This window comes from Solea solea, chromosome 12 (genome assembly GCF_958295425.1).
Source record: "Solea solea chromosome 12, fSolSol10.1, whole genome shotgun sequence".
NCBI classification, from domain to species: Eukaryota; Metazoa; Chordata; class Actinopteri; order Pleuronectiformes; family Soleidae; genus Solea; species Solea solea.
In genome coordinates this window covers 3,435,987-3,462,717 of record NC_081145.1, presented here as the reverse complement: position 1 = coordinate 3,462,717, position 26,731 = coordinate 3,435,987, and the positions used below count along the sequence as shown (strand labels likewise).

Sequence of the window (26,731 nt, the reverse complement as noted above, 5' to 3'; positions counted from 1 at the left end):
AGGGTCCGCCTCTCACCAGTGCTAACCTCAGCTAGCGTAGCTTAATGTTTTCATACAGTGAAGAAAGGGACATTTTAAATGTAGGCTCTGATGACACTGTTGTTTTCTCTCAAAACAGAACTGAAGATCCCGATACGGATCCCAGCGTCAGGACTCACGGACATGGAGGACATCACCAAACCCACCAAGTCAGACTTGGCCGGGGCGGAGAAGCGCCAATGCTGTGCCTGCCAGAAGACGCCAGAGGAAAAGGATCGGGAGAAGGACGATCGCGTCTTTTTAAAGATCTTTGAGAACTTTCTTCACAATGCCATCTTTCTGCCAAGGTACACCTACAGTATCTGTCTGTCACTCCTTTTTTTTTCCTGCTGAGATGACCATGAAAGGGCTGAGCGTGTTTGCCTTGACAGTGCGAGTGTTGTGGCTCCTCTGTCAAGCTGACAGGATCTGAGCGGGGGCGGCGGCCAACCTGCTGGGCTCGGCCCTTTTGTCGGTCGGTGCAGATGAGGAGACATGCTGAGTAAGATCCAAAGCCCTCTTAGCGCTTTTGTGGCTTCTGTTGCTGCGGCAACGATGGCACGGGGGATGTTAAGGGACGTAGCAGGCGGCAATTTAGGCAACACAAACAAACCCCAGAGAGAGATATGATTAAGGAGTCTTTGGCTTTTGTTCCCCACAGTTGGGAATGACATTTGTGGGGTGTTATCATTTAACTTGCTTGTGGCTGTGGATGTTAAAGCCTCATGCTCAGTGGCGATTGCTCTAAGACAGCAAGGGAAGCTCAGCTTCCTCTGAAATGTCCTCATATATTATATTTCAATACTAAACTTACACTAGAATGCGATTCGAACTAGTTTGTTCAGAATCAGCTGTTTATCATGGATGATGGATCATCTTAAGTGATTTTCGTATTCCGGTAGCAACCTCCGCATAAAAAACACTTTTCACGGTTCTCTGTGTTACGGCACAGAACAAGTTATTTTACTGCGGTGGTGAACTCGACAGTGACTGGACACATGCATCAAAAGCATCACTTCCAGGGAAGCTCAGCTTCTCTCAGTGGGCGGGCACAGACACTGGGCTTCTGCATGGTGATTGGAGGAACTGTCTGAAAGGCGGAAACAGGACAAATAGCCGGTCGTTTTGTGTCATTTACTCTGCGATATTTTCATTTGTGCATATAAGCCGTTAATAAAAACACATAATTACCACGCTTCCTCGTTGTAGCAGAATTTATGTAAGAATTTATAACTGGACGTGTAATGAGCTTCCCTTGTTTCAAAGACCAGTAACCAACACCGCTCATGCAACTTTAGGATCCTTTTACACTTTTTCATCTTTTTTATCTTTCACAGTTTGGCTGTGTTAATGAATATGGCATGTCTGCTTTTTTATAAGCTTCGTCGATAACACACTATATATATATATACAGTATATGTATACATATATATGAAACAAATATTTACATGAATCAGTGACATTAGTTTTGATGTTCCTTGAAATAATCAATTCATTGAAAGAGGAAAAAAATTATAATAAAAACAATGAATTTAGTGTTTATTAGCAGTTTTAGGGAAGGCAAGTTATTTTAAAGATTTTTCCTTTGCCACATGCGATGATTGTAGAATATTGGAGATGTTTGATACACTTGTTGTTTCACATTAAGAACACTCAGCAGGTATGTTATAACTCCATATCTTTAAATGAGGCCTCTGAGGCTCTTAAGTTCATTCATTCCAGCAGCAGCATTACTGAGCCACCTTTTTTTCTTTTTTTTTCAACAGTTCTGTGGAATTGGATTTTTATTTCGCTGGAGGAAGAACAATAAAACATCAGTTTCTGTTGTAATTGAACTGATATTTACCCTCCTCCTCCTCCTCCTCCTCCTCCTCCTCCTCCTCTGTATCTGGCTGTGTTGATTTGTTATGTATAGCTGTCTAGGAAACAGGCGGGTGGCAGTTCTCAGGCCAGCAGCTGAAGGGCTCCGTGTGTAAATGCACAGACTCTCCACTGTCACAGCGCCAGCATTATGACAAACCACTCCAGGGAAAGACACAAACAAAATGGGGAGGCTGTTTGAAGAGGTTCAGAGTTTGGGGCAGGGGTGAAGGGGAAAGAGGGTGGTTGAAAACAGAAGTAGAAAGAAGAGGAAAAATCTTTTCCATTCTGTCCTTCTCCACTCTCCTCTCTCCCTCACATGCTCTCTTTGTCTCAGACTAGTTTTCTTCTTCTTTTTTTTCTTCCTGTTTTCTGGGATGAGACAGCTGCCAGGAAACCTACAGTGAATCCGCTTTTACCGCTTTATCCTCCACAGGAGGGTCGCGGGGTGACGTAGGGTGATAGGCGCGGTCACACCCTGGACAGCTCGCTGGTCATTGCCATCTAATTATGTCTTATTTATTCAAATATTGATTCATTCATTGTTTTAAGTGTAACTAAACCCTGTCACCACTTGTTTTCAGGTGTAAACCAGTGTATATTTGTTAATCCATGTGCAAATCTTCACAGTTCTTTGTAAAGTATTCAAATTATACATGGTGTGAGCACCTCATGCAGCTGATTTCAAAATCATGCATTGGGCAGAGTTAGGAAGAGAGGGGTTAAGTTACACTTTAATCAGTGGTTATCCAGGTTAAAGTCCTTTTGTGCATCATTTTTATTTAACAGTATAAAACTGTTATACGTCTTCTTTTGGATGGAGACACTGATATTTCACGACCGGTATCTTATTCCTTTAAACAACTAAGTAACGTGACTCATTAAACATGCTTTTGCTGCTTTTTAATTCCATTTTTCCACAGTCTGTGCTTAGTGAAGCATTTACACGATATTCAGGGTTATTCAGCCTTTTCCAGTATGTGATCCAGTCATTTTGTAATCTGTGTTGGAATGATACGGACACCGAGAATGGCATCAGCTCATTCCTACAGAGACCGGTCAGTTCTCTCTGTGAACTCAGTGTGTCATTACAGTGAAGGCCAAGCACTAATAGCGTGATCTACCAGCCAAAGACTGAAAGGGTATAGTTGTCTTTTTTTAGCAGATGAGGTCAGGACACCAATGGCACTAACTCATGTGTTAAAAGGTCAAGCTTCAATCAGCTGAGGAGTCGTCTCACGGTGTTAGGACTGCAGCACGTATCTCATGTTACATGTGAAAATGAACTTCAGTCTACGTCTCTCATTCTTTTCATTCTGTGCACGATTGTGAATCAGAGTCCTGCGTCTGTGTCGTATACTTTGAATGTTTTCGTGAGTTGCTGATGGTTTCCCGAGTGCTGGACTTAAGATTGCGGCGCACCGGTTCTGACTGTCCGAGACAGGAATGTTAACATATCAGTGCGACGGCTCTTTCCCACGGCTCTGTCTGCGTTTGAACGCTCCTGCTCAGACACGCACGATGCTTGACTTCAGGCGATTTGACAGAAACATGATCGGTGTCTGTTTTGATTCGGAGAGATCTCCTGTTGAAACTGTTTAGCCGTGAGGATTTGCATGTGTCCGGTGACGTAATCAATCGGCAAAAAGCCATTTGTAGGCATTCATTTGGTATTTAGAAGAATGTGATGGGGATTACTCACTATTTAACACTATTGGATACACCAAATAATTAGTAAATCATTCTTTTGTGAACACGTTTGCAGAGGAAACAATAAAGAATAGTAGCTTCTGTCCCCAGGATGTAGTGTATTTTCAATTTCTTGATTTTCCCTTTTCTATTATTTCTGGGCATTTTCATGCTTATGTTTGATCGTGTCGTAGAGACAGGAAACAGGGTGTGTGAGTAGAAAAATGAAACGCAGTAAGTGATCTAAGCAACTGGGGACCAGCTGCTTAAGGCGTATGCGCTTCAACTATTTGACCATCAGGTCACCCTGCTGTATTTACACTTGTCTAAGCTGAGAGCTGTGTGTGTGTGTGTGTGTGTGTGTGTGTGTGTGTGTGTGTGTGTGTGTGTGTGTGCTGAAATAAAAAACCTGTCCTCATATGGTTCCAGAAAAAAACAAAAAACCTAATCATTAATCTCTGTACTGTAGACTAACTGCTGTCAGGTTATTTATTTTCCAACTGGACGAGAAGCAGGACTTTGTGTGACTGTGTCAGTTTCACAGGTAACTGTGTCTCTGCTGCTGCTGCTGCTGCTGCTGCTGCTGCTGTAGCTGCTGCTGTAGCTGCTGCTGCTGCTGCTGCTGCTGCTGTAGCTGCTGCTGTAGCTGCTGCTGCTGCTGCTGCTGCTGTCACACCTGTCAGGGACAGTCTCCAGCTCCAGGTGGTTCCGCATCACTTCACCTCAGCGTGCCTGGGAAAATGTGTCTTTTGTGATTAAAGCCATTGTTTCAGACACAGAATGAGCCATATTTCCGTCGCGGTTCTTTCTGTTTGTCTGTTTCTGCTCAATGTGATTGTCTGACTCCATTCTTTTACACAACTCCATTGGGAGTGGTATTCAGCATCTGGACACACACACACACACAGGTCCTGCACTGACGTCCATTCATTCGGACAGATTAAACAGCATTTTCTCTACTCTTAATCATAACCACTTCATGCCTAATCCTAAACTTAACCTAAACACAAATTAAATCTTAGCCCAAAACTGAACCAGTTCATCATTCATGAGGTTCTGCCTCATTAGAACCAGGTTTTGGTCTCCATGAGGACTATTGTGCCTGACCAGTAGGGATGGCACGCTTCTACTGATACCAATATCAGTCCCATACAGTTATTGTTGACCCTTTTAACTATGAAGCTGTTCATAACACATCACATTTACATCCTTATGATCTCTGATCCAGTGATTTTGACAGTTATCGGACTGATACTGACAGTCCTCGAGAAGGTTGAAACACCACAGTAAGATTTACAGCCTACACTTTTTATAATAGCGCTCACTGTGTTTTTCAGACCTCCTGACCGCCGTCGCAGAGATGTTTTTGGCGTCGCTAACAACACGCTGCAGCAGGACGGCACAGGGAACACCACCCTCAGCCCGGATTACAACAGCACGGACGGAGTTCCGCCGGTCAAAGAATACCCATTCTCAGAAGACAAGACCACCGCAGAATATTTAGAGATCGCGAACATGCGGCCCTTCACGGTCTACCGCATCGACATCCACGCCTGCAACGAGGAGGTGGGCCGCTGCAGCGCTGGTGCGTTTGTCTTCTCCAGGACCAAACCTGCAGGTGAGAAAAAGAAGATCTAAACATATCTAGACGTGTTCTTCAGAAACACGAGAGCTGTGACCCGGACGAATGAGAAGATACACAGGCGTGTGGACATGTCCGTGTTGTAACTTGAAGCGTGTCTGTGTGTAACTTCCAGTCAAAGCAGATGACATCCCAGGAAAGGTGATCCATGAGAGGAGTGACAAGTTGGAGGGTTGTGTGTTGCTGCACTGGCCGCAGCCTGCCATGCCCAACGGACTCATCCTGATGTACGAGGTCAAGTTTCGTCTGGGGACCGAGGTGAGCCAGACGGGGTGAAATCTAAGATCTGCTCGGAGGAATATCTCACAGCTCATGAAAAGTTTGCTTTTTAGAGGTTTTTGTGACATCATTGAAATCTGATGTATTTCTTGGCTTTTTAGTTTTTATAAACATTTGTTTCTTACATTTGTAAGAAACAAAACAGAATTGGAAATGTAAATTCTGCTGCAGCACAAATGACTGGGCTAAAAATTGACGACGCATTGTTAGCAGGATTTTCTTGAATAATTAATGTTGATGTCATGTATTTTTAATCAGTATCTAATGAACATCATGAACATCACAATATTTGATGAAATGCTTCAATCTCGGCACTGCTAGGACAGACATAGCAGATATGACAATGTCCAAAATGTAAGACATTATTGATATAATATCAACAACATGCTGCAGTTTAAATAAATTTTAAACTTAATTCACTGTTTCATATTTCCACATCGTGCATGTATAAGTTACATACTGGATCAGTATTATCTCAACATATAACCCTGTTCTTATGAACTCAGAAATTCAAAAATGAAAACAAGAGCAAAGACACTTGTGCACATTCATCATTGTGTGACTGAACGTTAATATATTTAACTTTAGATTGCACAAGTGACAAGTAAGTGGTGTGACGTCTCTGTACTGCTTCAACCTTTGACCCGTTTGTTCTTCCCAGCCTGAGAAACACGAGTGTGTGTCGCGTCAGCATTACCGTGAGCACAAAGGAGCGCGACTCACTAACCTTGGCTCAGGAAACTACTCTGCCCGTGTGCGTGCCACCTCGCTGGCAGGGAATGGTTCCTGGACAGAGGGCGTGTTCTTCTATGTGCCTCCGCCCAAACGTAATACAGCAGCTCACACACAGTTATAATATTAATGAATGAATATTCTCTCTGAAGAATTTAAAGTAGACCATCTAATGTCCCTTTCTGTCTCTCCTCTGTCCGGCAGGAGACGACGCCGTCGCCTTTTACCTGGTCATCATCATTCCCATCATAGCGACGCTCTTCATCGCCACCCTCTCCACCATCCTCTTCTTTGTGAACAAAAAGAGGCGAGCGTCTTTTACGAGCCTGTTTTCCACGTTGCCTGACAATGTTTTTTCTGCCTTGCTGTGCTCGTGAAACTTAACAACTCTTGTACTGTTAATTAGAGTTAATAGGTGTTGTTGTTGTTGTTGTTGTTGTTGTTGGTGAAGAAGTCAGGTTTACATATCCTTTGGCTAACTGGACTGTGTTTGTGTTCACAGGAACAGCGACAGGTTGGGGAACGGAGTCCTTTATGCGTCTGTCAACCCAGAGTACTTCAGTGCTGCTGAGAGTGAGTACTGTTGCATCATGGGCTGCATTCCATTTACATCACAAACTGAAAGTCACTGTGTATCTTGGGCCATTGTTGGCCACTGTTGGAAATACCAGCCCATAACAACACTCTACGTCAGGGGTCTCAAACTCAAATGACCTGTGGGCCCCCGACTGTCTCGTCTGGTCAGTCGGGGGCCAGTCAAGTAAAAGAAAAAGCCGAACTTTTTTTGGGAAAAGCAACAGTTGCGGTGGAGGTTATGAGCTCATATCATCAATATACCATATTAAGTGCTTGTTTTAATATGGAACAATCAAAAAAAACATATTTATGATGCAAAATGTATCTATTCATTTAAATTAAGGGCCTTAACTTTGAGACCACTGCTCTACGCGTTGTTTTGCACACACAAACAACACGTGTAGAGTTAAAAATGAAACAAACAAACAGTGTTGGTATGATTGCAGACATCTATGATTCCACTTTGTAAATTCAGCGTTCAGCGTGGTTTCCTGTGAACGTAAACGGCTGCGAGACGTTGACTCGCTGTGTCGTGTCGTCTTGTGTCAGTGTATGTCCCGGATGAGTGGGAGGTGGCCAGGGAGAAGATCACCATGCACAAGGAGCTGGGCCAGGGCTCCTTCGGCATGGTGTACGAAGGTCTCGCCAAGGGCGTGGTCAAGGACGAGCCCGAGACACGAGTGGCTATCAAGACGGTCAATGAGTCGGCCAGCATGAGGGAGCGCATCGAGTTTTTGAACGAGGCCTCTGTCATGAAGGAGTTCAACTGTCACCATGTGGTAAGAGAGACACGCCCTTAATGTGGTTTCCATCCATCTTGCACCTGAGTATGAAGAACCTCAGATTACAGCACATACAGTACTGTGTGTACCTATTTCACAGAATACAACCACAAAATACTGATTAACTGAAAAACAACATTTGAAGTAGAATGTGATTAATGTCATTAATAACACAATATGACGTATTTTCTAATACACTGAAGTGCTTCTGAGCTGTCCATGTTTAACTCCTCCCACCTGACCTGTGCTGTATTGTGATTTGTGCAGGTGCGGCTGCTGGGTGTGGTCTCACAGGGCCAGCCGACCTTAGTGATTATGGAGCTGATGACACGTGGAGATCTCAAGAGCCACCTGCGCTCCCTGCGCAAGGAAGTAAGCAGCTTTTCCTCACACACACACACACACACACACACACACACGCACACACGCACACACGAACACACACACACACACACACACACACACACACACACACACACAGTCTGGTTTCCTGGAGACTTACTCTGACTTTAACCATAATTACTACTGGCCTCGTCCTCACCATACAACAATGTCTTCACCTTAAAATGTAATCATTTACGTTATGAAGACTAGATTTTTGTGAGTTATACCTGGGACGGACACACACACACACACACACATTTTCACACAGCATTCTTACTGAGGACAGTCTGTCTGTATGGTACCGCTTTAAGATTTATCATTTCCAAATGGTAATAGGAAATGTTCTGTATTTATTTAGCGCTTTTCTAGTCTCAGAGTTGCTTTACACTAGACTTTTGCCATTTACCCAATCACTGTTTTCTATCACACACTGTATGTAGACGAGCAGAGCCGGGGTTTGGACCCACAACCTTCCGCTAAGGTCTCAATCCTTAATAAGCCCTTTAAAGTTGTGAGGAGCAGACTAAATGTCCTCACTCCCTATGGCGTATAGGTTTTTTTGGTCCTCACAAAGATACACATACAAGAACACACACTCCTTGTCATTTATAGTCGTTACTGCTAAACGTCTTTTTGTACATTCACACATCTTTGTATTGTTTTGAGTATAATCACTGACGTGATGCATTCTGAGCGATTACAGCTAAACCCCAGCTCTTCCCCGAACCTAAAACAAAATCCAATCTAATCCAATCAAATAAAATTGAACGGACTTATTGGAACATTCTGATCGTAAAGTTTTCCCAATAGATGTAACAAATGCATGAACTGCTTTTCCAGCGTCCTTTAGGGACAGAATGTTCCTCATTTTCATAATGTTTCACAGGTGGACATTTGTTTTATATGTGAATCAATGTGGTCAGATTGTTTTTCTCTGAGATGTTTGAGGCTGAGTACCTTATAAGATACCTGAGTATCTTATTTTATCTCATCTTATCTTATCTTATCTTATCTTATCTTACCTCAATCTTGAATTGCAATCCTCATAATGACCACACTGTCCTCATAATCACAGAACGACATATACATATTTATTCACAGGTTCTCAGAACAGATAGAAACTAGATGTATCACAAATAATAAAAAAAAAGAAAATTGCAAAAGTAAATGCTGATTATTTATGTCTCTGTCCACGGAGATAAGCAGAAGGTGGTCACCACAGAAGGATGAATAGGTAGAACTTGGTAATGTTAACAAAGAGCTCAAGTGGATGTCTGCATTTCATTGCACTAAGTGGAGGAATGTTGTGGTTTCCTCATCAGTCCACACATTCCTCCTCTCGTATGCCAGCCCCACCATTTTTCCAGCGCAGTGAAATGCTGGAGACTGGAGTGATGTTTCACTCACGTGGTTTTTTATCCACAAAATCATTTCATTGCAGTAGGTCAACTTTCCCACCTCCATCAAGCTTAAAAAGTGAATAACCGAGTAATACGGTTATTTCTGTGCAAACGGACACAGAATTCCCGTATACTGTCCTGTGTTTATGCACAAAGACTTCCTGTGCATGTTTCTCTCCTTCTACTGCACACAACATCCATCTCTGTGTTGTGTGTGCTGACCTAAGCAGAGCAGAGAAACCTGGAGTGAGGGACAGACTTAACAGTTGTCTTTCTTGTGCTCTTTGCCCTCTCAACTCGTCTCCACTCACTCACGCTGCAGAACACCAACAGCCAGGTCCTGCCCCCGCTCAAAAAGATGATCCAGATGGCAGGGGAAATCGCTGACGGCATGTCGTACTTAAATGCCAACAAATTTGTCCACAGAGATCTGGCCGCCAGGAACTGCATGGTAGCCGAGGACTTCACTGTGAAGATTGGAGGTGAGTCAAGTGAACACAGTGTCTTCAGACTCCTGCGGGTTCTCAAATGCTGAACTCACTCTGTTGGACTTTGGAAAAATAAGTGTGTGGATTTCAGGGAGTGCTTGAGGCAGTGGAGTCCTAATGTGGATGGACAGAGAACGGGAGGGAGAAGGTGGGGGGGGGGGAGGAGGAGGATGAGGAGGAGGAGGAGGAGGAATGGATGAGCTCTCAGGAATGGATTTTCCTCTCCCACACAGAATGAGTGATATTCAGTGGCTTCCCCAGAAATGATGCCTGCATTTTTGTTCTCTTTCAGATTTTGGCATGACCAGAGATATTTATGAGACAGATTACTACAGAAAGGGAGGGAAGGGCTTGCTGCCTGTCCGCTGGATGTCTCCGGAGTCACTTAAAGATGGCGTGTTCACAACAATGTCTGATGTCTGGTATGAAAACACACACACACACACACACACACACACACACACACAGAGAGGCCCACATTATACAGTATACACATGGACTATAAAGGATCCAGGAAATGTCTAAATTTTACGTTTGGGGTGGGTTTTTTTCGAGCATGTGCACTGTGGAGTTTCGCTTCACTACCCTCGTGTCCCATAAATCTCCTGTTTTTCTTCTAAAACCAAGAAAATATTTTTGGCTTCCATCTGGTTCAAATGTTTTTCTTTTCTTTGCAACATAAGAGTATAGAGAAGGTTGAAAGTGTAGTGCGCAGCTTTAACATATAAAAAAGGTCTGTAACATTGAAAGCATTGCTAAACGGGTTCAGACAATGTTGATTAAGTCGAATCACATCTGCACAACTCTCTCTGTGTTTCTCAGTGGAGCAGTGTTTAGATATCATGTCACCCAGTGACATTCACTTGGACGCAACTGTAACATTGCACGAGTAAGATGAGACAGGTTGAAGTGTGACCACACAAAGAAACACAAACGGCTCCAAAAACTCCCAAATCTGACAAATCAAATAATGTTGCATTGGTTCTGTTGATGAAGACCAAACAGAGACAGAATAATAATATACCGAAACATCACCAAACGTTAGGCACTGCACCTTAAACTGTTAAAACTGGGCTGTGCTAATATAACTTATATTGATTGTTATAATATAACAACTCTATACTGTCTTCTCTCTATATAATATTGTAAGTTTCTGCCTTGTACGCTAAAATAAACTTGTATTTGATTGAAAATATTCAAATAAAAACAGAAACAAAATCTAAAACCTAAAGACGGAATAAATATTGGCTTAGATAAACAATGAAATATCAATAAAATATCATGATATGATGAAAATTAAACTATGTGTGCACGATAAAATCAACATAAGAGAAGAGATGAGTCTGCAGCAGTGTTTTAATGTGGTCAAGGCTCTCACATGTAAAGGTGAGACTGTTCTAGCCACTGAAAAGGCTTCATCACCTCTGTTGAGGTTCAAAGGGCTCAGGACTTTTTCTCTCCTCATCCTCCTCTTCCTCACATATACTTAGATTAAGAAGGAGCGAGAGAGGAAAAGTGACTCTCACTATTATTATTTCCGTTTTTTCTATTTATTTCCACCAGAGGAAGCTTGCATATCACTGGTGGTACACGTACCACAGTTTGAGAACCATGGATCTAAACAATAGGTTAGCACAAGGCAAGGTTTACTCTTGTTAAATCATCTGCAGGAGGAGAAATCCCTTCACCTCAGCAGTAAAGATCAATCATTCTTTCCCTCATTACAGATTTGGGTGAAATTGCAGCTCATTGTTCTGCGTCGTCTTTCTATCGGGGAAATAAATTGTTCTACAGAAAAACAAATGTTTACCAGCTCCCATGCAAATTTTTCTTTCCCAACTCAAAGTGTCCCACGGGCCGGTCCCCTCAGAGTGGACTTAAACTCCTCCAGATGTTCTCAAATGAGAGGGTTTTCAGTGCTCGCTCCAACCCACCTCCACATTTGCTTACTATATCCTGCTCTTTGATGTACAGATGAAGTTTTAGTGTAAGACAAACCCTTTCTGGGAATCCCCAGCATCCTCGAGTAGGTGACCTGTAATTTGTTAATCAGGAAAAGCTGCCTGAAAGTGGCTTGGTCTGTCAGCACAGAGCGGTTGTAATAAGGCTGCTGAGTGCACTCTCAGAACTCGTGCCAGGGGTAAAATATGACTTGCAAGAGTGAACAAATATTGTGGTCTTTCTTAGTCAAGTTGAGAATTCTCCTCATGAATAGTTTCATGGTTATCTCAGTGCGAGGTAGCACGAGGTCAAACCCGAGCGACGTTTACGGTAAATACTTCCTTCTCTGGCTCACTGCGACTGAGCCGTGCCGGTGCAGCGACACATCACAGCTCACGTTACTCTTCATCTGTAATCTGATGGCTTTTAACTTTTAACATGATTTAAATAACAAGTAAATGCTGTCACTTCTCGCTCTGACCGTTAAACTATACAGTCATTCCTACAGAGACTGGGTCAGGACTCCCAGATGGATTGTGGGAGATTTCCTTTCTTTGGGTTGCCAAAGATTTTGACAGCCTTTTACTAAAGAATGATTACACAACACATGCATAGAGTTAAGTGTCATTAATGTATCCTGCATAGATCTCTTGGAAATGTCTGCTTTATCTTAGCCATAAGAGTTTATATCATGCACACATTTACTCTAGTTGTGATTTCCACTGTGAACTGGGTTGCGATGGTTTTCCATCATCACCACAGTCAGGAGTGAGGCCTCCTTCACTATTATGGTCACCATCCATGGAACAGCAGAGAATATCAGTATTTTTCAGTATTAAACTTAACACTTACTTTTTAACTGAACTTCATTTATTAATTTTTTTCATTTAAATATATTATCCTTTGTTTTCTAGCCTTATATTGTGTACATTTCGACTATTACCTGTCTATTCTTTATGTATGTACATATTTATTCTGGCTCTTCATCAGTTTGTTAGTCTTCAGTGTTTCCACGTCCATGTTCCTCACGTCCGAATTCCTCGTCGCTGTTTTATGTTTAATATTTGTCAGAATGACCCTCAGCAGTCTGAAGTCAAAATATAAATATAACAAAGTTATTCTCTGTCACAGGTCATTCGGGGTCGTGCTGTGGGAGATCGCTACCTTGGCAGAACAGCCTTACCAGGGAATGTCCAACGAACAAGTGCTGCGCTTCGTCATGGAGGGAGGACTCCTGGACAAACCTGACAACTGCCCTGACATGCTGTAAGTCTGCGTGTGTCTGTGTGTGTGTGTCTGTGTGTGTCTGTGTGTGTGTGTGAGGGGAATTCTGAACCGTTGAACGCTATCATGTTGGTTTCCTGTTCTGTGAGAAGCCACTCACCGCAGATTATTGTGTCTTCCTGATTCTAATGAAATACGTTAAAGGCAGAATTGGACAGATCTTCCTCATCAGTGTCATCTTGAGGACTGATCTTCAGAATTAGAGGTAGCATCAGGCTGTGTTCATGCCTGTCTTGATGATGTATTCAGATAAATTCCTTCAGCTTAACTCATCACGGACTCCAGGACCTTCTTCACTGTTAATTCCCCAGCTTATTGTTGTACGTCTTGGGCCTTCTCTTAATTCTTCTCTTAATACTTTGCCCTGCATCTATTTTTAAATTGTGGGTTCCGAGTGTGTAGACTATCATGTGGTGTGTTTGTACTGAGGTCGAGCCAAGTTGAGGCCTGACATTAACGTCACAGGTTAAATGTGGTTGGTTGACAACATGGCTGGCAGCGAGGGGCCTCCTCCTCCTCGTCCTCCTCTTCGCCGTCAGCCTCGGCCCATAGAAGGGAGGCCACGACCTCTGTGTGAACGATGCCCCTCATTCCAACTAAGTCTGGAGTTGGTGTCTAGCGTCAGCAGAGGGAGGGAGGAGGAGGAGGAGGAGGAGGAGGATGAGGAATGACAGAAACAATTCATTCATGTATTTATAATTCATTAATGAATCACTGTGACTGTGAGATAAGGGAAAGGTCAGTAATGGATGATCATCACTGCTGCATACACTCTCTGACCTTAATACGAAGGCATTCTGCTAGCTCCGCCTCCCGCTCTCAACGGCTCACTTCACCTTAAAAAGAGAGTGCAAGTCTGAAAAAAACAGCAAAGAAAAGAGGGCTGTGTGTTGTGCAGACACAAACCTCTGGTTTCCATGGCAGCGTGTCTGTTTTGTCCTGATTACAGGAGTGTGTGGATTGTGTTACAGAGGTGGTGGGGTAGCCCGCGGCTCTCTGAGCTACACACAGGGAAGTCAGGGCCGGTCCACTCTGCTGCGAGTGACTTCATGGAGATTTCCAGATGATTGCTGAAGTAGAGTCGGAGCCACAAGTCCATACAAAGACTGAATAGAGAGATACAAGAAGAGGAAGTGGGGCAAAATAATAGACAGAGGGCATGAGTCACATTTGGAGAAGTCTGAATGCCTCACTCTTGTTCTGTGTTTCCCATGGTCAGGTAACTGTGGGTCACCAAGTTTCTGTCTACAGTTTCCTTCAGACAAAAGAGCATTCTCTTGTCATGAAACACAGACTCAGAGCTGCTATTATGATTCCTCATGGAATGTTCCGTATCATTTACAGCGCTATTGTTTTATTGCATGTGCGTAACCCTTCCAACTCTGTTGTCAAAGATTCATGTTTAGGTCGATGGTTGGAGATGACTGTGATGACTGTGATGACTCTGATGACTGATGACTGATGACTTTGATACTCTGATGACTGTGATGACTCTGATGACTGTGATGACTGTGATACTCTGATGACTGTGATGACAGTGATGACTGTGATGACTGATGACTGATGACTGTGATGAGTGATGACTGTGATGACAGTGATGACTGTGATGACTGTGATGACTGTGATACTCTGATGACTGTGATGACAGTGATGACTGTGATGACAGTGATGACAGTGATGACTGTGATGACTGTGATGACTGATGACTCTGATGACTGTGATGAGTGATGACTGTGATGACTGATGACTGTGATGACTGTGATGACAGATGACTGTGATGACTGTGATGACAGATGACTGTGATGACTGTGATGACAGATGACTGTGATGACTCTGATGACTGATGACTTTGATACTCTGATGACTGAGATGACTCTGATGACTGTGATGACTGTGATGACTGATGACTGTGATGAGTGATGACTGTGATGACAGTGATGACTGTGATGACTGTGATGACTGATGACTGTGATGACAGATGACTGTGATGACTGATGACTGTGATGACTCTGATTTTATGGAGCGTTTCAAGGACTTTGTGTTGATCTCTGTGAAACTTTTGTCTAAAAAGCCTGACGGACCCCATTTGTCATCCTGAAAGTGCAATTAACGGAACGACCACTGTTTGGCCAAAAAGTTTGTTCCCACATTAAAGGTCCAGTGTGTAACTTTTAGGAGGGTTTAGAAATGGAATATGCTTTCCCTAGGTATATAATCACTTAATTGTAGCCTAAGCTTTCATATACTTAAACTATATTAAACTGCACTATTCTTTCTTAATGAAGAAGCCACTGTAGTGTCTGTGGAGCAGTGTTTACCAAACTTATTATAATAATCATAATAATAATAATGAATATATATACACTTTTTAAAGATTGACCCAAACCACAATATGAGGAAATGTGTGCATAATGGTAAATACTATTATTATTATTATTATTATTATTACATAGCACTTTTCTCAAAGCTGCTTTACACCACAGTTTCACACAGCACACTTTTTCTACCACTCATCTTTCATACCCATTCACACGGGGTTAAGTGTCTTGCCCAAGGACACATAGACGAGTAGAGCCGGGAATCGAACCTGTAATGTAGTGACAATTGTTACAATTTACAGTCTCACCTTTAAATGTCAGAAATTCCTACATACTGGACCTTTTACTCGTGCTCACGATAGTCATCACTATACAGACAACAGTGGCGTACATGTTAAAGCAAATCCAGTTTCATTGTATTGGTATAGACGTAGAAGAACAACTCTGCAGTAGGTGCTCAGAATTCTATCATCATATCTCATCATGATATGGCAACAACAACATGCGTGGACCTATTTGACATCATGTTTGCTTTGATACAGAACAATATATTGTTCACAATTAAATAAAACATATTTATAATGCGGGCCACGCGGTGGTGCAGTGGTTAGCGCGCTTGCCTTTGCAGCAAAGAGGCTGGGGTCTTTCTGCATGGAGTTTGCATGTTCTCCCCGTGTGTGCGTGGGTTTTCTCCAGCAGTCCAAAAACATGCAATATGGGAATTATGTAAACTGGACACTCTAAATGTGAGTGACTGTAAGAGTGAATGTATGTGACTCTGTGATGGACTGGTGATCTGTCCAGGGTATGACCTTTGAAATAGACCATTTTGTATAATAAAACATCCTTTAATATATCAGCAGAGGTTGGGGTTTGGCCTTGAGTAGCTTTTCTTTACACCAGCTAAAGTTCACTGCAAGTAGTTTCTTATTTTAGCCATTACCTCATGATAGTGTCACCACTGACAGGTCGAATGTAAGTCAATTTGTTTTAATGGCAAGAGCGTGTGAGTGTGCTATGACTGGCGGGATGCTGACAACAAGTCGGGATTCATTTCAGTTTGTTTTCTAAATTTGCATCAACAAGCCGCATGCACGCAGCAGCAGCAGCAGCTGGTGGGGGGGCGGGGGCGGGGGGCGGAGTCTTCAGCCGTCTGTCAGAACTGAACACAGACAAGTTACTCTGGAGCATCGGCCCCACTCCAAGCATTACACATCCTTTCATGTGAGGTCTGTGATGCCTGAATTTGGACATCGTCTGAGCGTCAGCTTTAAGACACTTGCTACGCTGCTGAAAAACAAGTCAGAGCCTCCTCCTCCTCCTCCTCCTCCTCCTCCTGCTGCTGCTGCTGATGCTGCTGCTGCTGCTGCTGCTGCTGCTTCAATGCATGAAGGGAGGCGCGTGTCCGGAAAGCTGTACCCATAATTCCTCAGTGTGGAGAGGAGCTGGCACCCAGCTGCAGAGAGACCACTAGGGAGAGAAAGAACAACAAGAGAGAAAGAGGGAACAGTAAAAGTGGAGCGATGGCAGAGGTGTTTATGTCAGCAGGTCTCACAGTGTATTCTTAGCTTGTTTGTGTATAATTGAAGTTGCGGCGTGTGGTGAAGCAGCAGCAGCACAGAAGAAAAAAACTGTAATAATTCCCACTTTTATGATGTTGTTTTGACATTCCCCATAGCTCGGCTGCTGGCCTGGCACGGTGACCTTGTGTCTGATTTACTGTTGTGCCGAGTACATGCTACATGGCTGATGTTACTGTATGTGCAGTCATGTAGCAGGAAATTACTTATCCACGTTTTAAATGTCTCAATTTAACAGTCGCCCGGCGATATGTATGTGACTGGAAGTTAGCAGGTCTGAGCAACGTCTCCGACCATTGGAGGATTATTAAACTAAATGTTATTGTTGATGTGATGTTTTCTTTTTTTTACTGTTTTCAAAGTCAACAGAAGCACTGGAGTGTAATTTAAACGTCTAATTTACTGCACAACATTCATACATAGAGCTGTATATACATAGAGATCAATATTGTGTAGTAATCTTTGAGTTTTTATGCTTTGGTGTTGAAATGGACTGAAACCTAAGTGTCTACTGCCACCTGGTGGTAGGAAACATGAACTTCTCACCAGTTTCACACAACATATTTAAATCACTCTCTTTTTATTTTCTTTACAATTCCCCCTAGTTATAATTTCAAATTAAGAAAAGGGAGTCAAAACAGATTTTAATTAAATAACAGAAGAGAAAAAAGAAGTCATACTTTATTCCCATTACATTTTCATCTTTGTTTAAAGAATGAATAGCATATATGCACCTGCTATGAAATGCATTCTGACGTTATTATTAATCGTCTGTTTTTGCAGGTTTGAGCTGATGAGGATGTGCTGGCAGTACAACCCCAAGATGCGTCCGTCCTTCCTGGAGATCATCAGCAGCATCAAAGAAGAAATGGATTCCTCCTTCAGGGAAATGAGTTTCTTCTACAGTGAGGAGAACAAGCCGCCGGACACCGAGGAGCTGGACATGGAGGTAGAAAACATGGAGAACATTCCACTGGACCCTGCATCCACCAGGCAGCCCTCAGCGGCCGCCGCCCCGTTGTCGGGGTGCACGGGAGGAACACCACCCCCGTCCACCCAGCAGTTATCCCACATTCAAGGCCCAAGTACACCATTACTGGGACCTGTGTCCCCCTCCTCCCCCCGCCCGCTCCCCTCAGGCTTGATGTCTCCAGGTCAAGCCTTGGACAAACACTCAGGACATGTTTCAGCCAACGGGCCTGTAGTGGTGCTGCGGCCCAACTTTGATGACATACAACCCTATGCACACATGAACGGGAGCAGGAAGAACGAACGGGCGTTACCACTGCCCCAGTCGTCGGCCTGCTGATATCAGACCAGCCCCTCGTTCTCCTCTTTCACAGGGTAACAAACACAAACCTCTGCTCCGTCTCTTCTGGAGAGATGGACGAGGTAAGAAATGACTGGTTTTTTTCTACTGAGTGCCAGTTGATGGTCTCTCCGCTCCTTTAAGGTCAAGAACTGAATAATAACACAGACCTGTTCAAGCATTTTTGGAGTTAAGTGACTCAACACTGGGGGAACTCCTTCCTGTGCAGCCTGTATTTCATTCATTGATACAAAAGCAATACAGGCAGGAATCCTGAATCACAGGTTTAGACATGAACTTTAAAAAAAAGTATATCTGCCAGCAAATCCAACAGAAGAGCACTTTTTTCCCTGGTGATTTCAGAGAGGATGTTGTGGATATCTGAGTGTGTATTTATACTAAAGAAAAACAAATCCACATGATTCTCTCTATGATATGTTTTTTTAAAATGACTTTCCATTGAAAAGACTTTATTTCCATGAGTCGCCTCGGCTCATGTCATGCGAGGACTAAATAGCTGTTTGATTTTGTTTTTCTTGTTGATATATTTGTGGGTGTCGAGCCCACGAGGAGCGGGTCACAATGGAAGAGGGAGGAGTCTATTGTGTATCTGCCAAACTGTTGCCAAATTTTCTACACGTCTCCCTTCCTGTTTATGGCTGTGATTCAGAGTCGTTCAGACAAACACACAATCCAAAGCAGTTCATTCATTTCATTGAATCGACTGACTCAATGTCTGTTTGGAAGTCTTATCATTAAATGATAATCAACAACATCATTTCTTATTGGTTCCATCTCCTTGAATGTGAGGATTTGCTGCATTTCCACTGCATTGTTCCAGGAACTTTAAATATGTCAAATTACACAAGCAACTAGAAAAGATATCTTTGGCCATTCTACACCAGTGGTTCCCAAACAATGGGGCAGGACCCACAGATGGGTCATGGGAGATTTAACAATAAACAAAAAATAGTAATTGTCCCAACCTTTTACTAAAGATTTATGTGTTTATGTTTAAAAATAATGTGCTTAATGGAGTTTAATTAATTTATCAAACATCTCTTTGAATCCCGATAGTTTAAACGGTGGCTCACTGTATAGAAAAAGAGGTCTCAAACTCAAATGACCTGCGGGTCACTGAGCATCTACGCTGGTCAGTCGACAGTCAAGTGGAAACAATTCAAACTTTTGGGGGCAGAAGTGAGTTCAGTGTTCAGTAGTGTTGGGAGATATGAGCTTAAAATGATCATCAATATCAACTTGTCCCCAAACAAGTGAGCTAAGTTTAGTTTAGTTAAGATTCATGTGTTATTTTTTTAAATAACATGCATACAATTATGTTTTAATGAAAACAAAAAAAAATTAATTTGTCAATTCAAAATGATATCAGGTTTTAAAAATATGGTCGTTAATAAGTCGCTGATTTATGATTTATGTTTAAAAACTGGGTCCACGTGAAGTTTGGGAAACACTGGTTTAAGCTATTTGTCATGGACCAAATTCAAAATAACTGTGAGTTAATTCAATTAAAAGGAAGATTATGGCCCCATATGTTCATATCATTCAATTTATAACATTTATAACAATAAATGATGCTGCAAGTGAGTTAAGAAAAACATGACGTCTTCATCGCCTTTCACCTTTTAAACATCACATGACTAGAGTCAGAGCCAACTCTGAATCACAGCCCTGACTGTCTTAATATATATATATATATATACATATATATATATATATGTATGTATATATATATATATATATATATATATATATATATATATATATATATACATACATATATATATATATATGTATATGTATACATTTATAAAAGATCAAAAGCATCAAAAGTCCCACAACCAAGGCTACAATCAAGGCACAGGACTCTGCCTCCATTTGTATGACATTTGTAAAGTGTGCGTGTCATGTGGGAGGAGGTGACACTGCTCTTCAAATCAAACGCCACCAAATACACAACAACAAAGCGTGAGAGAGAGAATGAGAAGGTGTTGGATCCGTAAAAAAGAAAGAAAAAAAAAAGATTTCAGAGACAACTTTTAATCGACAGCAGGTCTCTTTTAGAGTAGTTTCTCTACATTTCAAACACATATACAGGTCTTACAGTTGTATTTTTGACTGCAGGATCCTTTTATACACATCATTGGTTTTGTCACTTTTAAAAAACAAAAAAGTTTTTATGGTTCCAAATGTTTGCCTCTATATGTCTGTACAGAACAAAGCTGCTATTTTATTCTTTTGTTTTCTCCCCTCTTGGATGTTCTATATAAAGAAATCCTTCAGGTTTGGTATTCTATGGTCTCCACTACAGTTCATTTCTTATATCTTAAAAAAAACTGTTTAGAAAATTAAAGTAAAACTACAAAAAAAAAAAGATTTAGATATAAAATAAAATCTTCCTGTTACCCCAAAAAGGTTTTTCTGTAACAATACATTATGTTCATTGCATTTTATTTTTATGAGATGTTTCTATAGTATTTGTTTTGTGGATGTCTATATTATTATTATTATTATCATTAATATTATTATTATTATTATCATTAATAATATTATTATTATTATTTGGAATGGACACCTTAGCTCGACGTGTGAGCGTGTACTTTCTGCACACTTTTTTGTACTTGTCGTGTAGCGCTGCGCCTAGCATTGCCCTCTAGGTGCGACTCAATCTCAGGTCAAGGCTTTGCTTTCTCCACACATTCTCATGATCGTCCTCTTGTGACCCTTGAACCCACTGACCAGCCCTTATGCCGGTTTGTACCTGCCCCTCGCCCCGCCCCCCTCTTTTGTTTTCATCTGTCATTCAAAGCCCTCCATGTTCTGCCTCCTCTCAGATAAATAGGGCTAATTATTGGGTCGTCTGTTTGCCTTAATTATGCCAACCATCTTTTCAACTACTTAAAGAAAAAGAAAGAAAACAAAGTCTATTCCCCCCTTTTTTACTGCCGCAGTGCAAGGCCACTTGTTGTTAGGGTACGTCTTCAAAGTTTTGTTTGTCTTCACAATCACTGCTTCTTCTCAAAAGCCAAATAATGAGTGGGTTAAAGTCCAGGGAAGGGAATGATGCGTTTCAATGTCAAAAAAGAGGTGGAATTCTTAAAATGGAGACTGAATAGTAAAAGTGTTTTGAAGGATTTTCCTCCTCACTTTTGAAAATGTTGCCTGTTCATCTCCCCGCCCCCTCTTTTTTTGTGTGTTATTTATTTATTTTTTTCTTTTCCTTTTGTAAAATCAGTTTAAATCACTGTATAAATGCCCCATGATTCAGTATAAAGTTGGATTCTTTTTTTTTGTATGTATGTATTTTCTTTTGTGTCATGACTGGGGGACTTTAAAACAATCTTTTTCTCCTTTGAGTATATATCTACCTCACTCTTTTTTCTGTATGTGTGTGTGTGTGTGTGGCAAAACAAGTACATCTCACTCTGTGTCACTAGTGAACAGGAAACCTCGTGGCCTGCATCAAAAACCTCACAAAGTAAACTAGGATAGGAGATGGACTTTCTTTTGCCCAGTGGTTTAAAGTAGTGGTTCTCAAAGTCTGGGTTGGGACCCACAGATGGTTTGCAGGAGATTTCTTTGGGTCCCTCAAACAAATTTGCAAAAATATCCAAATCTAGGTGGGATTTCTGTGTGTGAATTAACTTGGTGAATATTCTTTTACCAATTCAAATTAATATAAGATGCTACAGATGGAAACGAGTCACTATATTATGCACACATTTGCTCTTTTTATGATTGTTATTGTGATTTGGGCCTAAAAAGTGGGTCCCCATGTAGAAAGTTTGGGAAAACACAGTTTTTTATACCTCTGAGCAAACCAAGGAAAAGACTGTGTACTTGACAGTATTGGTAGGTTTTAGAGCAGACGAGAGGTCACGGCATCAGCATCAGATGTTCCATCTCCACTGACTCCACACATATTGTCACAACCTCAAAAACCCTCATTTCCTCGTTTAAAATGCAGTCACGTGGAAATCTAAACAAACGGAAACAAACATCCACGGCTGTTCAAAGTCAGCTTGTATCCGTCATCTCCACTTTTCATCAACAAACATCCAGACCACACTCTCAAGAAGAAATCTATGGATCTGTGTTGTGAATGTAACAAAGAGGTTTTCTGTACTTTCTACACTAAACACCCCCCTCCTGTGTTATGTTGCTGCCTTCAGACCTAAATGAACTCAAACAGTTCATCAGTGAAGTCTTTTATGGCTGGTGAACGTCTACCTGCTGGATGTCATGACGCTCTCGCACTGACTTCACCATCATCTCGTATTTCAGCTTCTTTTTTTTCTGGCTGAAACAGTGAGTTCTTGTAACCATGACAACGGGGCTTTTACACCTCAAAACCTCAGTCTTTTTTTGTTTTACTTGCATGTCAAACATTGTCTCAGTGAAACGGCTTCTGACCTGGAGGAAAAGAATCATTGGAACATTTCCCAAGAGCAATAAAACGACAATAATGTGACGTTGAGGTTTCAATCGCGGCGCTTCTGAAGCAATTTTATCAATCAAAGAGTGAAAAGAAGTCCAAACTGCTGATGAATTGGACATGGGCACAGAAACGGCCACATTCACGGTTCTCCAGTCATAAATATCTCTCTCTTATATTGACCTGTTTGTGAGATGAAGTGACCTATAGATCACAAACCTGTCGCAGCCTTTTTGACAAAACACACACGTGGACACATATATGACAGGGACGTTGTGTAGATTACGGGTAGACGTGGTTAAGAGTAAACAACGTGATTAGAAGAAAAACACACTTTATTTAAATAGACAGTAACTAACGTAGTCATCTATCATTTACCTTCAGAATGTTCTTCATGCAGACCTCAGGTTCATGGAGGTGTTCAAACTGCAATAATAGGTTTGAGGTTTGTCATCATCATGCCTCTCTTTTTATGATTTGCATTCCTACACCTTCTAAAGGTCTACGACTCTATAATACTTGTGTGTGTGTGTGTGTGTGTGTGTGTGTGTTATTACCTGATTTGGGGGAAAAGAAATAATCAAAAACTCTTCACTAGACTCTTTCAAACTCATGTGTATCTGAGGCCTCAAACTTTTTTCACACCTATAGCGAGATGGTGTATTTTTGACTCGCCGTCTCCAAATATGTATCTGAGAACTTCTTGTATTTTCTTTTTTTTCTGAAATTTTGAATAAATAAATAAATGAATGAGAACGATGACGGCGTTTTCTATTTCATTCCATTGCAATTTAGATCATTCATTCATTCATTGTAGAATGAACCGGCCCACCAGATGGTCCAATCCAGCCCGCAGGATGTTTTCCTTTTAATTATTTCATAAAATGAATTATTTTTCAGTTTGAGGTATAAAATTCACGTATATCTGTACTTTACTTTTACGCCACTACATTTCCTCTATCTTTGTTACCTGTTACTACCAAATAAAATCAGAAGAAGAAGAGTTAGTATTATGGTCTGTATTTATAGAGAGCATTTCTAGTCTTGATGAACTGCTTCACACTGCAGTTTCCATCCAGTGATACATATAGACTAGCAAAGTCAGGAATTGAACCCCCAACCTTCCAGTTGAAAGACAACTCGACTTTTACTGACCTCAACTTCTACCATTTTCTGGCAAGATACTTTTACTCAATTATCCCTTTAAGCTACTTAAGACTGGTTAACAGTAAACGGTAAATTTAGGCATATTGTTGTTGAAATTGTACTTATTTTCCTCAAGAAATGTGAGATTTGTTCATGATTGGTTTTGTGAGGCGTCATCATCCATTTGACCGAGCATGGTTTGAATGATGCTCTTCAGCAGAGGCAGCAGTGTGTCTGCTGAGGCCAGAGGTCCATGTGTTGGTATGTGGATGAGAGCTGCTCTTCCCTGTCCATGATACAGTGAGCAGTAATATGTGAATTCACACAGGAACCTGAAAGTAAGATGGAAAACAAGCTTTCTATTTGTGTGTGAGTGTGTTGATATGTGCTGCAGCAGCAGGTACGTACCGGCCGGCGTCTCGTGAACACAGAACGTCCATCCCTGACTTTCTGAAGAGTTTGGAAACATGAAGCATGTTAACGACGGAGCAGAGTTTCTCTGGTCCTTCATTCACGCAGCGGAGACTTTCAGGAGAGAAACCGCACACATCTCTGTCTCTGTATCCGCTGTTCTTTCCTGTTTGCTCCAGAATGACCACACGGCAACCTCTGGCTACACCCAGGTGTACTACAAACTGTACACACACACACACACACAAGGAATACAGTGAGATACCCATGCTAGGATCTCCAGCATGGATTCATAACACTTAAAGGCTGTAGCTGTAATCAAGGACATTATTTCTGTAGTTTTTGTAAGCAAATCTGTTTTTTTCAGCAATATATATATATATATATATATATATATATATACATATATATATATATATACATATATATATATATATATATATATATATATATATATATATATATATATATATATACATATATATATATATATATATATATATATATGGATATATGGATATAAATCAAACTAACATTTCTTTAAGACTGCGTGCTATGGCTTACAAATAATATCTGGATATTTTTAGGATATAAAGCTGCACACAGGTTGTTCCTCTGGACTCATGAAAAGTTTTCTTTTGAGACGTTTGTGCTCCTCAAAGGAGAGTGACACTATAAATACACTCTAAAATAAAACCTCGACCTGTACTACAAGATCTAAAATTAGCTGAAAATTGATTTTGTGCCTCAGCTGACGTCACAGGGACGCATGGAGACAAACAACCATCCACTCTCACATTCACACCTGTGGTCAATGTAGATTGTCCAGTTCTCCTGGAGAACCCATGAAACCGCCACACACACGGGGAGAACACACAAACTCCACGCAAGAAAAGCCCTCGTTCTGACTGGGTCGTGAACCCGGGTTTTCTTGCTGCAAAGGCAACATTGCTAACACCTACGCCCTAAAAGCAGAATATATACGATTTCATTTATCTGGATTTTCAAATGTATTCAATATAATAAATATGATTATCAATGCAGCAGCCTTTAAAACCAGGAATGTCACAAAATACTTATTATATTGATAATACAACCCGACTTTATGATGATATTTATGACACTGTTTGTTCCAGGTAAAGGTACAGGGGCCACAGGGGCCACAGGGCCACACGGTTGGTGTAGTGGTTAGCACTCTTGCCTTCGCAAAAAAGAAGACCCGGGTTCGCGACCCAGTTGGAACAAGGGTCTTTCTGCCTGTGTCTTTGTGGGTTCCGTCCCACTCTGGATGGCTGTTTGTCTGTGGACTGGTGATCTGCCTTTTGCCCTATGTCAGCTGAGATTGGCACAGCGTCCCCCATGTCCCCCATGTCCCTCATGTCCCTCATGTGGAGGATGAAGTGGTAGAAGATGGATGGATGGATGGATGGATGAAGGTACAGTGTGTTTATTCAAAATGGCGGCCTCCCCAGAGCTGATCCTGATATAAATATAAAAGTCTCATTCTGTGGTTAATGAATAACAACAGTTCAAGCAATCCGGTCATTGTGCACTTAAAACCTAAGTGTACAATGTTTCATTATTATTTTTATCTTCAATCTCTGTCAAAATTCTCTGGACCTTTGAAAGCACTGAATGCAGGTTTTATTAAATCATCCCTGTGAATTCATCTTTAAAAACCACAAGACGTTAGAGAAAAATCACCATAAAAACAACAAATATAAAATGTAGTATTTAAAACCGATATAAATATACAATTTGACTAAAATGTACCAACAATGTATGAAAAGGTTGGTTTAATGAAGAGATTTAAGAGATAATACCTCGTTTGACACAATTTAAAACAAGAAAATCTATGGTTCTGGTGTTTTTTTTATTTCTTTACCTTTGGGTTGAGAGTTTGCCAAATCTCAGCAATGACATGCTGAGATTGAACATAACTCACTGGTATCTCCTTGATGTGAACTTCAATCCTCTCACCCAATCCACACAACTTCAGGTCCTGTGTTGTTTACAAATATCACACATTCATAAACAGCATGTGTGTGTGATGTGTAATGTGTGTTGTTACCTGGGCTGCTCTCCAGCTCGGGTTCACCCAGAACTGTCTGAACGGTCCAAACCCTTGAAGGCAGATTTAAAAACACACTTAAAGATGAAACCACATACAGTATTGTTTTAACTGCCACTATATTTACCTGTAATAACCACAGTTTCCCTGCCGCTCATAACGCAGTCACGTCGCACTGACACTGAAGAAAAACAATCCAGCTCCCTGCAACTCCAATTTTGTCCGCTTGGTGGAGCTCCTACCAGGTAAATAAAGATGGAAGCTTTGCGAGGAAGTGATGCATTCAGGCTAAGTTCGGACAAACCTTTTGTTTTCTGTATTTAGCTCCTGAAAAAAACACTGGAGTGACCACTATAGATTTAAATTTT

At 41.4% G+C, this 26,731-nt stretch overlaps 2 protein-coding genes across 3 annotated transcripts in view; one reads left to right on the top strand and one right to left on the bottom strand.

Annotated features, from left to right (window-relative positions):
- Window positions 1-20,020, top strand: part of igf1ra (insulin-like growth factor 1a receptor) — a 93,687-nt gene extending 73,667 nt beyond the window's left edge. Inside the window, exons 10-21 of the mRNA XM_058646406.1 lie at window positions 119-326; window positions 4,905-5,185; window positions 5,325-5,467; window positions 6,150-6,315; window positions 6,425-6,527; window positions 6,723-6,793; window positions 7,346-7,575; window positions 7,846-7,950; window positions 9,685-9,844; window positions 10,143-10,272; window positions 12,923-13,057; window positions 17,757-20,020. Of these exons, the coding sequence (XP_058502389.1) occupies window positions 119-326; window positions 4,905-5,185; window positions 5,325-5,467; window positions 6,150-6,315; window positions 6,425-6,527; window positions 6,723-6,793; window positions 7,346-7,575; window positions 7,846-7,950; window positions 9,685-9,844; window positions 10,143-10,272; window positions 12,923-13,057; window positions 17,757-18,282 (2,258 nt within the window). The 3' untranslated portion in view covers window positions 18,283-20,020. The remainder of the gene's footprint in view (window positions 1-118; window positions 327-4,904; window positions 5,186-5,324; window positions 5,468-6,149; window positions 6,316-6,424; window positions 6,528-6,722; window positions 6,794-7,345; window positions 7,576-7,845; window positions 7,951-9,684; window positions 9,845-10,142; window positions 10,273-12,922; window positions 13,058-17,756) is intronic.
- Window positions 20,021-22,922: 2,902 nt separating this feature from the next.
- On the bottom strand, window positions 22,923-26,725 carry pgpep1l (pyroglutamyl-peptidase I like). 2 transcript variants are annotated; one of them, XM_058646407.1, is made up of 5 exons: window positions 26,491-26,725; window positions 26,364-26,416; window positions 26,178-26,294; window positions 24,290-24,516; window positions 22,923-24,213 (listed from the first exon to the last, which is right to left on the bottom strand). In XM_058646407.1, exons 1-5 carry the CDS (start codon window positions 26,519-26,521, stop codon window positions 24,033-24,035), a joined length of 609 nt encoding a protein of 202 aa, XP_058502390.1. In that variant the 5' UTR covers window positions 26,522-26,725; the 3' UTR covers window positions 22,923-24,032. The 2 variants fall into 2 exon arrangements, with proteins under 2 accessions (XP_058502390.1, XP_058502391.1); XM_058646408.1 differs by lacking the exon at window positions 26,178-26,294.
- Between the last annotated feature and the right edge of the window lie 6 nt (window positions 26,726-26,731).

Bases quoted from the DNA above. Each gene is read 5' to 3' on its own strand.
- pgpep1l (XM_058646407.1), bottom strand. From the start codon at position 26,521: ATGAGCGGCAGGGAAACTGTGGTTATTACAG. The intron at 26,417-26,490 runs GTAAATATAGTG...TCTGCCTTCAAG, and splicing joins GGAAACTGTGGTTATTACAG to GGTTTGGACCGTTCAGACAG. The intron at 26,295-26,363 runs GTAACAACACAC...TAAACAACACAG, and splicing joins CGAGCTGGAGAGCAGCCCAG to GACCTGAAGTTGTGTGGATT.